Source organism: Mobula hypostoma, chromosome 2 (genome assembly GCF_963921235.1).
Source record: "Mobula hypostoma chromosome 2, sMobHyp1.1, whole genome shotgun sequence".
Lineage (NCBI taxonomy): Eukaryota > Metazoa > Chordata > Chondrichthyes > Myliobatiformes > Myliobatidae > Mobula > Mobula hypostoma.
In genome coordinates, this window is record NC_086098.1 from 113,969,756 (window position 1) to 113,984,292 (window position 14,537).

Genomic DNA, 14,537 nt, shown 5'->3' on the forward strand with positions numbered 1-14,537 from the left:
AAGAGTTCATCAGCAGGGTGGGTGGGATTCTTCAATGCTGGCCTTTTCTGTCTACACAGTAGCATGCAAAAGTTTGGTCACCCCTAGTCAAAATTTCTGTTACTGTGAATAGCTAAGCGAGTAAAAGATGAGCTGATTTCCAAAAGGCATAAAGTTAAAGATGACACATTTCTTTAATATTTTAAGCAAGATTACTTTTTTTATTTCCATTGTAAATCAATTAAAGAAAACAAGTAGTGAATTTTATGTACACAGTGACAAAATTGGCAAACTGTTGGCTAATCAACTGAAGTCTAATTATGCTAAACCTCAAATTAATCAGATTTATAACCAAAATGACCGACTGATACTTGATCATGCGGGGATTAATCAAACCTTCTGTGATTTTTATTCTTCCTTATATCAATCAGAGTCTCCTCGAGATTCTAAATATATGAATGATTTTTTAGATAACCTAGACTTCCCTGAGATTTCACAGGATATGTCTTCTATGTTAGATACTCCCATTACCACGGATGAGATTAAGAATGTTATTTCCTTTATGAATTTGGGGAAAGCTCCTGGCCCTGACGGGTTTACCGTAGAATTTTATAAATGTTTCGCACCTTCATTAATCCCTTGGTTCTGTAGGGTTTTTGAGGCTTCATTAAAACTTGGTAAACTTCCCGAATCTTTCAATAGAGCGTCAATCTCTCTAATATTAAAGAAGGATAAAGATCCTGCTCAATGTGCATCTTATAGACCAATATCTTTATTAAATGTTGATTCTAAAGTTTTTTCTAAGTTATTAGCAAATAGATTAGAAAAAGTACTTCCTTTTATTATTTCGGAAGACCAAACGGGTTTTATTAAAGGTCATTACTCTTTTTATAATCTTCGCACACTGTTAAATATTGTTTATACTCCCTCATAAAATGTTCCTGAGTGTGTTATCTCTTTAGATGCTGAGAAAGCTTTTGATAGAGTAGAATGGCCTTACTTATTTAAGGTGCTTGAAATGTTTAATTTTAGCTCAAAATTTATATCCTGGATTAAACTGTTATATCATTCTCCTGTGGCCTCGGTCCGTACTAACTCTCTAAGCTCACCTTTTTGCCCTTTTTTTCGAGGTACTCGACAAGGTTGTCCTCTTAGTCCTTTATTATTTGATATTGCATTAGAACCTCTTGCAATTGCCTTTCGAGAATCTCCAAATATTACTGGGATAACTCAGGGCTTAAAGTCCCATAAAATATCACTCAATGCTGATGACTTACTTTTATATATTTCTAATCCCCAAAAATCCATCCCTGCTGTTTTAGAGCTATTAGCACAATTTGGTCTTTTTTCAGGTTATAAATTAAATCTTAGTAAGAGTGAACTTTTCTCGATTAATAAACAACTTCCTAACTTTCCATTTAAATTAATAATTATTTTTCATATCTTGGGATTAAAATTACTTGTAAATACAAAGATTTATTTAAGATTAACTTTTTACCCTTAATTGACCATATTATTCAACTTTCATCTAAATGGTTTCCTTTATATTTAACTTTGATTGGTCGTATTAATGCAGTTAAGATGTTTTTTTTGCCAAAATTTTTATATATATTTCAGGCATTACCAATTTTTGTTCCAAAATCTTTTTTTGATAAAGTTGACTCCAAAATTTCTTCATTTATTTGGCAAAATAAAAACCCGAGACTGGGTAAAATACATTTACAGAAAGCTAAGAGAGATGGAGGTTTAGCATTACCTAACTTTAGATTTTATTATAGGGCAATTAATATTCGACATATGAAATTTTGGTTACTTGACCAGGATATACTATCCATTCCTAAATGGGTAGCATTGGAATTACAATCTGTTCAGGGTTATACACTTGGCTCTATTTTAGGTTCCTCTCTTCCTTTTGATTTGAAATGCCTTAAACAGGTATCTAACCCGATAGTTAAATATACCTTACGTATTTGGTTTCAATTCAGAAAATTTTTTGATCTTAACCAATTTGGGCTAGCGATTCCTATTTTAGGTAACATTTTTTCCTCCCTCTTTTACGGATTGTGCTTTTCAAATTTGGAAGACTAAGGGTATTTCACGGTTTTTGGATTTATTTTTAGATGGTTCCCTTATGTCTTTTGAACAATTATCTAATAAATATAATTTATCAAGAATACATTTTTTTAGATATCTACAAGTTAGAAATTTCCTAAGTACTATACTTTCTTCCTTTCCAGTGCTTCCTCCTACATACATTTTAGATACCATAATTAACCTTAATCCATGTCAGAAAGGTGCATTGGCTATGATTTATAATATTTTTATGAAACTTAGGAAAGCTCCATTTGATAAGATTAGGGTAGATTGGGAACAGGAATTGGGGTCTATCATTTCCGTGGATGACTGGGGGCAGATTTTACAATTAGTCAATACTTCCTCTATCTGTGCTAAACATTCCCTAATTCAATTTAAAGTTGTTCATAGAGCACACATGTCCAAAGATAAATTAGCTCGCTTTTATTCTCATATTAATCCTTTTTGTGATAGATGTCCGGGGCAGATAGCCTCTTTAACTCATATGTTTTGGTCTTGTCCTACTCTGGAAACTTTTTGGAGAGACATTTTTAATATTATCTCCAAGGTATTGAATATAGATATCTCTCCTCACCCTATTCCTGCTATCTTTGGACTACCTAAAATTTCCAGTAATCTTTCTCCTTCAGCCTGTAGAATGATTGCATTTCTTACTTTAATGGCAAAAAGATGTATCTTACAACATTGGAAAGAGCCTACTGCTCCAACTACCTTTTTTTTGGTTTTCTCAGACGATATTATGCTTGAATTTGGAGAAAATTAGAAGCAATCTTTATGATTCCTCATTTAAATTTGAACAGACCTGGAGATCTTTTATTCAATATTTTCATTTAATGTAATATATACCCTTCTTGTTTTTTTTTACTGTTTTTAATGGAGGTCGGGATTGAGGACGTGATTTTAAGTTTTTTTAACTGTGTTTGGTTTCAAGTTAGCCCATTGCTTTGCTTTGCTTTTAGTTAGTTGCACGGTTTTTTTTTGGGGTCTTTTTTTCCTTTTCTCTATTGATATATATATATAAAAATTAGTATACTATTATGTAACCTTGGTACGTTATGTTTAAATTACATTGTTTGTATCATTTTTTTGTATTAATATCTCCTGTAATTTTATAATATTCTAACAGTGTATTAGTGCCTATATGGCTTACCTTTTTGTATACTTATTCAATAAAAAGATTTAAAGAAAGATTACTTTTTTATTTCCATCTTTTACAGTTTCAACATAACAAAAAAGGAAAAGGGCGCAAAGCAAAAGTTTGGGCACTCTTCATGGTCAGTACTTAGTAACACCACCTTTGGCAAGTATCACAGCTTGTAAACGCTTTCTGCAGCCAGCTAAGAGTCTTTCAATTCTGGTTTGGGGATTTTCACCCATCCTTCCTTGCAAAAGGCTTCTAGTTCTGTGAGATTCTTGGGCCATCTTGCATGCACTGCTCTTTCGAGGTCTATCCACAGATTTTCGATGATGTTTAGGTCGGGGACTGTGAGGGCCATGGCAAAACCTTCAGCTTGCGCCTCTTGAGGTAGTCCACTGTGGATTTTGAGGTGTGTTCAGGATCATTATCCTGTTGTAGAAGCCATCCTCTTTTCACCTTCAGCTTTTTTTTTTAAACAGACGGTGTGATGTTTGCTTCCAGAATTTGCTGGTATTTAATTGAATTCATTCTCCCCTCCACCAGTGAAATGTTCCCCGTGCCACTGGCTGCAACACAACCCCAAAGCATGATCGATCCATCCCCGTGCTTAACAGTTGGAGAGGTGTTCTTTTCATGAAATTCTGCACCCTTTTTTCTCCAAACATACCTTTGCTCATTGCGGCCAAAAAGTTCTATTTGAACTTCATCAGTCCACAGGACTTGTTTCCAAAATGCATCAGGCTTGTTTAGATGTTCCTTTGCAAACTTTTGACGCTGAATTTTGTGGTGAGGACAGAGGAAAGGTTTTCTTCTGATGACTCTTCCATGGAGGTCATATTTGTGCAGGTGTCGCTGTACAGTAGCCAGTGCACCACCACTCCAGAGTCTGTTAAATCTTCTTGAAGGTCTTTTGCAGTCAAACGGGGGTTTTGATTTGCCTTTCAAGCAATCCTATGCGCAGTTCTCTCCGAGAGTTTTCTTGGTCTTCCAGACCTCAACTTGACCTCCACCGTTCCTGTTAACTACAATTCCTTAATTACATTATGAACTGAGGAAACGGCTACCTGAAAACCCTTTGCTATCTTTTTATAGCCTTCTCCTGCTTTGTGGACATCATTTATTTTAATTTTCAGAGTGCTAGGCAGCTGCTTAAAGGAGCCCACAGCTGCTGATTGTTGGGACAAGGTTTGAGGAGTCAGGATATTTATAAAGCTTTGAAATTTGCATCACCTGGCCTTTATGACTGTGAACAAGCCATAGCCCTAACAAGTTAATTAAGGGCTGAGACCTTGGTAAAAGTTATCTGAGAGCTCAAATCTCTTGGGGTTCCCAAACTTTTGCATGGTGCTCCTTTCCTTTCATTTCCATTCTAAAATTGTACAAAACAAATATACTAGTCTTGCTTAAAATGTTGAAAAGAATGTACCATCTTTAACTTTATGACTTTTGGAGATCAGTTCATCTTCTACTCACTTAACTATTCACAGTAATAGAAATTTTGACCAGGGGTGCCCAAACTTTTGCATACCACTGTATGTCCTTAATGGTGAGTAGGCAGGTGATGATGCGTTGGGAAATTTTGACTACTCATTGTCAAACCCTCCTGTACACTACAGCATAGTTTCAAACCATGCCGTGATAAAGCATGTTAGGATGCTCTCTATTGTGTATCTGTAGAAGGAATTGAGCATAGACGTGCATAGCCCAGCTCTCTTCAGCCTCCTCAGAAAGTAGAGCCATCGGTGAGCTTTCTTGATTGTGTAGGATGTGTTCTGGATCAAGAGAGGTTGTGCGAGATGTGCACTCCCAAGAATTTGAAACTGTTCGCAATTTCCACTACTGTGCCACTGATGTAAAAATGGGTGTGAGTGGTGCAAAATCTCCTGAAGTCAATAACCATCCCCTTTGTCTTGTTGATGTTGAGGAAGGGGTTATTTGCCTGGCACCAGACCTTGAGCTCTTCCACCTCCTCTCTTGTTGATGGTGATGAGTCCCACCACTCAGGTGTTTGGATGCAAAGTCATGTGTATGCAGAGTTTCTAAGCATGTTTTGTTTCAATATGTCTGCCCCTTCCTTGAAATGTAAATATTGAAGGACCATGATTACTTACAGTTTGGGGGTATTTGGAACTGGATTATTACTGTCACATGTACCAAGATACAGCAGTGGGCTTAGCACACAGCCCTGGGGCACTGGTGTTGTGGGTGATGGGGGAGGGGAGAAGCATTTGTGCATCTTATGAAATCTCTTGGTTAGGAAGACTACACGGAGTATTAAATACACAGTAGTGTATTTAGACCGAGGAGTATATTTATTGCCAAAGTATGTATACTATTTACAACCTTGAGATTTGTCTTCTTACAGGTAGCCACAAAATAAAGAAGCCCAATAGAACCCATTAAAAACATCAGACCATCAAACACCCCCTAACTGCAGGAAAAAAGAACAAAATCGTGTAAACATAAAACCCCTTCCTCAGAACTTTACAGCAGAGTTAAGATGGCACTAAATGGCGACTCGTTTGCTTGCATCTTCGGAAACAGCTCTATTTCCATCTTTAATATCTTTATTTTTCCCTTTCGGGGTTCTTTTGAAGACCCTGACCTGGTGTTACTTGCACAGACTTTAGTTCTTTGCAAGTATGGGAACTGTTTTCAGGGTTTCAGGACTGGCCATTGTTCAGCACACCAAGCGTTCAGCCTGAAAACAGGCCTAGTATTTGGAAGCCTAAGATCTTGGGGCTCTGGAGATGGGCAGATTGAGGGTCGGTGTCACAGCAGGGGACTCACGTGTTGCCAGGGAGGCCGGAAAACCTTTTGCTGTGGGCCCGAAGACCCGAGATCTTTGCAATCTTCAAGGACAGAGCTCATAAAAAGCGATAAAATGGACTTTTTAACATCATAAACTAGCCAGTAGTTGTTCTGTCTCCTGCTCGCTGTGAAAATGGTTGACACCTTCCTCTCCCTATTAGGGAGAAAGAGAACCTGCGGGTTGCTGAATTATGGATGAAATGTGATAGTCTTTGGGGTAACTGCAAGGTCTGTGTCTTTGCTATCGCTTAGCTCAGGCTCGTGCTCGGAAACGGGTGTGCTTTTTTTTTGCCAGTGGGAGGGGGTATCGCTGCCTTGCTGCCGCTTATGCGCGGGAGGGGGGAGCTGGGGGGGACTTTGGGGTTCTCACGTTTAACTGTCGTTCATTCTTTGGGGCATTTCTCTGTTTTCTGGGTGTTTTGCGAAGAAAAAGCATTTCAGGATTTATATTGTGTACATTTCCCTGACATTAAATTTGAACCTTTGAAAAGTAAGCAATTAACATTCAGAACTGACTATCACAGAAGTGAGCCCACCACGACGAAGCCAGTCACCACCGCTGCCAATTCAGCAGCCCATTAGTTGCAGGCCACAGCCTCAGTTAGTGCAGAGAAGAGTAAACCTCGCGGAGCAGCAAGCTGAACTGGCCTGTCCCTTGCCTCTGACTCCGACACCATGACCTTTTCAAATTGGCCCAGCGACTAAATCATCCAAACCTTGGGTTGTTCCCTTTGATGCGTTCTCAAGCCTGGACATCACTGCCATGATTCAGCCCATACCCGAACTTTCCAATTTGGTCCGGCACATAAATCAAATAAACTTCAGGTCTTTCCTTGTTTTCGGCCCCAGGCCCTGCTGCCTCACCTTGGTTCTGCCACATTGAATTGCCCACAAGACTGCTCCAGCAATGGCAAACCAATGGGTTATTCCCACTCTCAGACCTGGGCTCCGCCACCTTGATTCAGTCCGCACATGCCACTCCACAACTATCCTGCACCTTTGAGACTCCAGTTCCCACTGCTGAAATGCCAGTTCGTACGAACAGTTCAAAAGCTCAACTCCAAAAGGGAAGTTACAGGCTAGTGATTGCAGAGATCATATTTGAGAATTAATACAGTAGCTTGGAGTTTTGTTTGCTATTGGCACGTAGTGGCTATGCTTCACCAGCGCCATCTTAAACCAGAAGTTTTTTCACCAAGATCTGTGGGACAATAACATTAAATACTGAACTGAAAACAAGAAGCAGCATTCTGACATGTGTCCTTCTGTCCTCGGCTTGTCAGGGCCAAGTGCACGACAGATGATACGGCATATGTTGTAAAGTGGTACTGTTGATAAGCATATTGGTGAGTGTCCAGTGTGGCAGGAATGGAGTTTTGGATGTGTACCATTACCAGCTGTTCAAAGTATTTCATGATGATTGGAATCAGTGCCACCGGATGGTAGTCATTTCATTTTGCAGGCGTAGAATTCTTTGGTACAGGGATGATCATGGCTGATTTGAAGCATGTGGGAACAAGCAGCTGGATGAGCGAAACATTTAAGATTTTTGTGAAGATATCAGTGACCTAAGTCTGCAGCACACTCCCTGAGCACTTGGCCTGGGATGTTGTCTGACCTGGCCACCTTACAGAGATTGACTCTCTGCAGAGTCCTTTTCAAGTCTGCTGCTTTTACAGACAATGGCTGATCACCAGAAGGCGGCTAGCTTTCGTAGCTGGCATTGTGTTGCAGGGCTTGAAGCATGCATAAAGTTGCTCAAAGCACCGGTGAGGAAGGCATAACTGGCACAGTTAACACTATTTTCCCTTGTGTAGTCAGTAATGCCCTTGATGCCCAACCAAATATGCCAAGGCTCATTATTGGACAGGTGTTCCTTTTTTGTGTAGAGGGTCTTTGCCCTCTTGATGCCCAAAATATTCTTTTCTTCTGGCTGCTCTGAGAGCTGTTCTGTCTCCAGGCTTGAAGGTAGCATTCCAGGCTTTCAGTATGGGGCATACCTCTGCACTTAGCCAGGGCTTTCAGTTGTAGCCAGTAGACAGATGAGGCATATCCCCCGAGGTCTGTATCTTTTCTGTTTGCGGCGATCTCTTGAACATTTGAAAGTCAATCCGTTCAAAAGAGACCTGAAGCATAGAGGTTGCCTCATTACATACAGTGATCATCCTCTTGACTAGCTTCTCCATTTTCAGCAGTAGTTGATATGCTGGGATTAACAGTAAGGAGATGTAGTTGGGGCCAAGGTGAGGACACAGGGTGTTGGGGGGGGGGGTGCTTTGTAAGTACCATGTCTGTTTGTATTAAACATGGTCTTATCTGTCCTAGTGGCCATGCTGGTGGAATTTGGGTAAAATGTCCTGTAGGTTTTGTAGAGAGCTGATGACACTGAAATCCTTGGTGCTCAGGCATGTAGACAGTGGTGAACATAACAGTCATATCCCTTATCAGGTAATGTGGCCAGCATTTAATTGTAAGATGTTCAGTTGCCACAGAATGGTGATTGCTAATTACAGATGAGTTTGTGCACCAGCCTGTGTTAATGCACACACAGATTCCACCTCCTTTGGATTTTCCCGACAGGAAGTTCCTATCTGCACGAAATAGAGTCATCTCATTGAGTTGAAACACTGAATCAGGCAAGCTCAAAGCTTAAGGAGAGGTCTGTTCAAAGCTTACTACAATGGCTATCAAAATACTGGAGAATGGCAAACAACTGAATTAAGTTAACATGATTATAGTCCCTCGCCACACTGAGGATGAAAATCACGACTTTCACTATCGCCAATAATAAAGGACCTCGTTGATGAAAGACCTCAGTCTGAAATGTCGACTCTCTATTCCTTTCCAGAGATGCTGCCTGACCTGCTGAGTTCCTCCAGCACTTTGTGTGTGTTACTTATATTTTCAAATTTTACCTTCTTTCTTTCCATACGTTCTAGTTCTTCCTTTTGAAAATGTTCCTCACGTTTTTTTCTCAGCTTCTCGGCCTCCTCTCGAGCACGAGCACCTTCCTCTTTCTACAAAAACATCAAATGCACTCAAGTTTTAAACTGAAACCTAATGAGGTAGAAATTTAGATTGATAATCAACAATCAGGCTGATTAAATGGAATATCACCAAGCCCTTTCCAATATCTTATACTGCTACTAATAACAGGCATTTGTTCAGGTCCAGATAGAATTTTGACCATTGTGCTTTATTATAGATGTTACTGTGTTTTCTTGCTTAGTGGTTTAATATTTTAATTTTTGAATAAACTTAGAACATTTAAAAAAGATCAATTTTGTCAGACTGCAAGATTCTGGCCTGGCCTTTAGTCCTGATATTGCCCATCAGAGCATTCAAGGGAAGGGTGTCAGTGGTATGCCGTCAGCGGCCTGCTCACTACCTTACATCTCTGAGACTTGGAGAGTAAAATGGATGGTCAGTAACTGCAGATGAGGAGCTGAACCCAGCTTTATTTAGCTCATATATTCTTGGGAAGGACTGAAGAACAATCACACTTGTTGAATATCCAGGGAAATACACCAAAATTAGTTTTAAAGCACTGCATCTTCAAGAGGTCCCAGAATTGAAATGTGGGAACTATGCATAAGATGACCTTAGGAGTCATAGCCGGTGCTGTTCTCAATAAGCTCTTGGCATCCAGGATTTAAAAGCGTTTCCAGGTCTCAGCAAGATCAAATGATATCTCAATCTGTCACTGTTACATAATGTTAGTACTTGTTTGACACCAATAAAATCACAAGACTCATGATAATGCTACATTTCTGTAAAATAAATATTTAAAGCCTTTGATATAATGACAGAAACGAAAAAACAAAAACTGCTGGACAGGCCATATGAAATCTGGTAAAGAATTGTTTTGGGTCTGGGATCCTTCGGCAGAAAAGGTAAAGGGAGAAATAGCGCCACTAAGTTGTACAACACAGATAAATTCCCTTCAGCACAACTTGTCCCTGGTGACCCAGATGCCTTTCTAAGCTAGTCTATTTCCCTTCATTTAACTCACATCCCTTTACATTCGTATCTATGTTCCTGTCAAAATGTCTTTTAAACATTGCAATTGCACTTCTTTCTCCAGCTTCCTCCCTAGACCTACTACTCTCAGCCCCCTTTAAATCTTCCCCTACTCAGCCACAAACCTATGCCCCCCAGTCCCAGCAACATTCTTACAAGTCTCTTCTGCGCCCTCTCTAATCTGCAGTATGGATAGAAATGCAAGCAATACTCCAGATGTAGTCCTGTCCAGCTGAAACGTGACATTCAAACTCTGGTACTCAACACCCATCCAATGAAGACAAGCACTCTCAGACAACCAAGTTCTTTCACTCCTCGGTCTTGTAGTTCTACAACAGACCCCAGCACCCTGCCATGCACTGTGTACATCCTGCCATGCACTAGAGTAACTTCCCAGAATGTATCAATTCACTATTGTTCATCTGTCATTCCTTTGACCAATCTGTCAGTTGACGTAGATCCTTTTGTAACCTTAGACATCCTCCTTCACTCTCCACCACACTACCAATTTTACTTTAATCCGCAAACAAACTTAATATGCTACATATATTTTAATCTAAATTATTAATACAGGTTTCCCCCGCCATCCGAAGGTAGAGCGTAATGGTTCGTAAGCCAGAATGTTGTAAATTGAAGAAGCAATTACCATTTATTTATATGGGAAAAATCTGTGAGCGTTCGCAGACCCAAAAAATAACCTACCAAGTCATGCCAAATAACACATAAAATCTAAAATAACAGTAACATATAGTAAAAGCAGGAATGATATAAATACACAGCCTATATAAAGTAGAAATACTTTTCTACAATCATTGCCGCACTGTTCTCCGTAGCGAAAATCTCACGCAAGTGCTCTCGGCAGAAACACTCTCTCCAGTAACCTTTAAGCTATGAAGCTGCCAAATCATACCAAATAACACATAAAAATACACAGCCTAAAGAAGAAATAATGTATGTACAGTGTAGTATCTCTTACCGGAATCGGGAACACAGCGCCGAGCACACTGATGATGGTGTGCTAGGCTGAGTCGGAGGTTGGAGTGATGCAGTTGACCCCACCCTCCAGGCCGCCGACCGATACCGATCCACGAAGCATGCAGCAGTGGCAATCGCCAATCAGCAATCACCTGTGATCTGGGCCGACATTTATGTGCCGGGCGGCACCTAATTAATTAGCTTGCTTATTTCAGCATTTTTCTTAAAGATGTGTTGGGTGCGTCCCAACTACCGCTGCATTCTCAGCGGAAATGTATCGGTCCGTGGCCCGGAGGTTGGGACCACTGGGGTGGTGGGACACTGGGGTGTCATCTCATCGTTGTCTGTTTCCATCAGGGTAGGCAGGTCATCTTCTTCTATGTCTGCCTGCCTCAATGTCGAAGGTCGGGGTTCATCGTCTGCTGTGGCTGATGTGGAAGGCTTGAAAAACAACAGTATGCTTGACTGCTTAGCCTCGCGCATTTTTCTATCATACAGTTCTTTGTAAGCACTCAAACTATCCTGCAAATATCCACTAAACCTACGTACCCTTTCAAAATTAAAGTCGTACTTTTCTGCAATCATTGCAACGAAAAACTCATGCAGTTGCTTCACGTTCAGTTCCTGGACGACTTCACTTTCGGTCCATTCGTTACTGCATTCGGTTTCGATTGTTATCCTTTCCTCTTCCAATTGCATCAGTTCTTGGTCATGGGATGCCAAAACCTCTTCAACATCATCTTCGTCAACTTCCACAAGCCAAACTCACTTTGTCCTTACTTCGTTCACCACGATTGAAACGCTTAATTATGTCTAGTTTTACGCTAAGTGTAACACCCTTACAAGCTCTTTTAGGCTTTTCCGATAGCTGAGAACTCACCTTGCTAATGGCTGCTCACAGGCACGTGTTTAAGCAATGTCGGCTAGAATGCATTTCCGGCGGAGGAGCTTGGCTGCTTGGGGCACATGCTGCCTTTTATCACGCACTGCTTTTTCTGCACGCTGCCCTTTTTCGTAACAGTGAAAATACCTTCTGTTTGCGAAAACAGGGAACTAATGTAGGTCTTTCGTAACAGCGAGGTTTCGTAAAGCGAGCGTTCGAAAAGCAAGGGACACCTGTATACATGACTAACAGTCAGGGAGGGACCCATCACCAACCTCTGCAACACATCACTGGTTCTAGGCCTCCAGAACCACCTTCTGAATCCTCCCATCAAAACCAATTTTTATATCCAATTAGCTAGCTCACCCTGGATTTAATCTCCCAGACCAGCCTTGCAATGCCTACCTTCCCACTCTAATTCTTTCAAGTAATCTCAACAATAAACTCAAATCAGGAAACATCATTTTCCTATGATCGAAGTCAAGCCTTCTGACCCTAATCAGTCCTGTTCATTCCAATTTCAGATAGATCTTATCTCCCAGAGTCCCCTCCAATAACTTATATACAATTGACATTAGACTCCGTGGCTGGTAGCTCCCTGACTTGACCCTGCAGTCCTTATATAAAGGCAAAACATTAGCCAGCCTCTAGTCCTCTAGTACTTTACCTATAACTAAGGAAGATTTAAAATAATCTCTCTTAGGGCCCCAACAGTTTCATCCATATGACCATAAGACATGGGAATAAAATTAGGCCATTTGGCCCATTGAGTCAGCTCCACCATTTAATCATGGCTGATCCTTTTCTCCCCCCTCCTCAGCACCACTCCATGGCCTTCTCCCCATAACCTTTGATGCCATGTCCAATCAAGAATCTAAGTTCTGCCTTAAATACACCCAACGACCTGGCCTCCACAGCTGCCTGTAGTAACAAATTCCAGAAATTCACCACCCTCTGGCTAAAGAAATTTCTAAGCATCTGTTTTAAATGAACACCCCTCTATCCTGAGCCTTTCCCTCTTGTCCTAGACTTCCCCACCATGGGAAACATGCTTTCCACATCTACTCTGTCAAGACCTTTCAACATTTGAACAGTTTCAATGAGATTCTCCCCCACCCCAGCCATCCAGTGAGTACAGACCCAGAGCTATCAAACATTCCTTGTATGATAACCCTTGCATTTCCAGAATTATCCTTGTGAACCTCCTCTGAAGCCTTTCCAATGCCAGAACATCTTTTCCTAGATGAGGAGCCCAAAACTGTACACAATACTGAAGGTGAGGCCTCACCAGTGTCTTATAAAGCCTCAGCATCACATCCCTGTTCTTGTATCCTAGACCTCTTGAAATGAATGGTAACATGGCATTTGCCTTCCTGGTGAGGAACCTGCAAGTTAACATTTAGAGTGTTGTGCATAAGCTCCTTTGCATCTCAGATTTTTGGATTTTCTCCCCATTTAGAAAATAGTCTGCACATTTATTCCTTCTACCAAAGTGCATGACCATGTATTTTCCAACATTGTATTTCATTTGCCACTTTCTTGCCCATTCTCCTAATCTGTCCAAGTCCTCCTGCAGCCTACCTGTTTCCTCAACTCTACTTGCCCCTCCACTAACCTTCGTATCATCTGTAAACATGGCAACAAAGCCATCTATTCCATCATCTAAATTATTGATATACCACATAAAAAGCAGTCCCAACACTGACCCCTGCAGAACACCACTAGCTGCTTCCAACCAATCAGCCAGTAACTTTCCTGTAATACCATGGGCTCTTAACTTGGTAAGCAGCTTCATGTGTGGCACCTTGTCAAAGTCCAAATATACAACATCCACTGCATCCTCTTTATCTGTCCTATTTTTTAATCTCTTCAAGGAATTTTAACAGGTTCTTCAGGCAAGATTTCCCCTTAAGGAAACCATGCTGATTTGTCCTACCTTGTCCTGTGTCACCAAGTACTCCTTAACCCCATCCTTACCAATTAACTCCAACATCTTCCCAGCCACTGAGGTCAGGCTAACTGGTCTATAATTTTCTTTCTTTGTCCTGTGTCACCAAGTACTCCATAACGTCATCCTTACCAATTAACTCCAACATCTTCCCAGCCACTGAGGTCAGGCTAACTGGTCTATAATTTCCTTTCTTCTGCTTTCCTCCTATCTTAAAGAGTGATGTGACATTTGCAATTTTCCAGTCCTCTGGCACCATGCCGGAGTCCAATAATTTTTGAAAGATCATTACTAATACCTCCACAATCTCTACCACCACCTCCTTCAGAACCCTAGGGTGCAGTTCATCTGGTCCTGGTGACTTATGTACCCTTAGGTCTTTCAGCTTCTGAGCACCTTCTCTCTTGTAGTAGTAACTGCACTAACTTCTCTTCTCTAGCACCCTCAACATCTGGCGCACTGCTCATGTCTTCCCCAATGAAGGGTGATGTAAAATACTCATTTATTTCATCTGTCATCTCCTTGCCCCCGTTATTCTTTCTCCTGCCTCATTTTCTAGCAGTCCTATATCCACTCTCAGAAAAAACTTTTACTATCCACTCTGATATTGTTTGCTACCTTGCTTTCACATTTCATCTTTTCCCCTTCTAATGATTGTTTTAGTTTCTCTCTGTAGGTTTTTAAAAGTT

At 40.8% G+C, this 14,537-nt stretch overlaps 1 protein-coding gene across 2 annotated transcripts in view; it reads right to left on the minus strand.

Moving 5' to 3' along the window:
- map7b (microtubule-associated protein 7b) overlaps positions 1–14,537 on the minus strand; it is a 190,138-nt gene that overhangs the window by 13,144 nt on the left and 162,457 nt on the right. For both annotated transcript variants that reach the window (XM_063040442.1, XM_063040441.1), the window contains exon 13: positions 8,938–9,039. In XM_063040442.1, the coding sequence (XP_062896512.1) occupies positions 8,938–9,039 (102 nt within the window). The remainder of the gene's footprint in view (positions 1–8,937; positions 9,040–14,537) is intronic.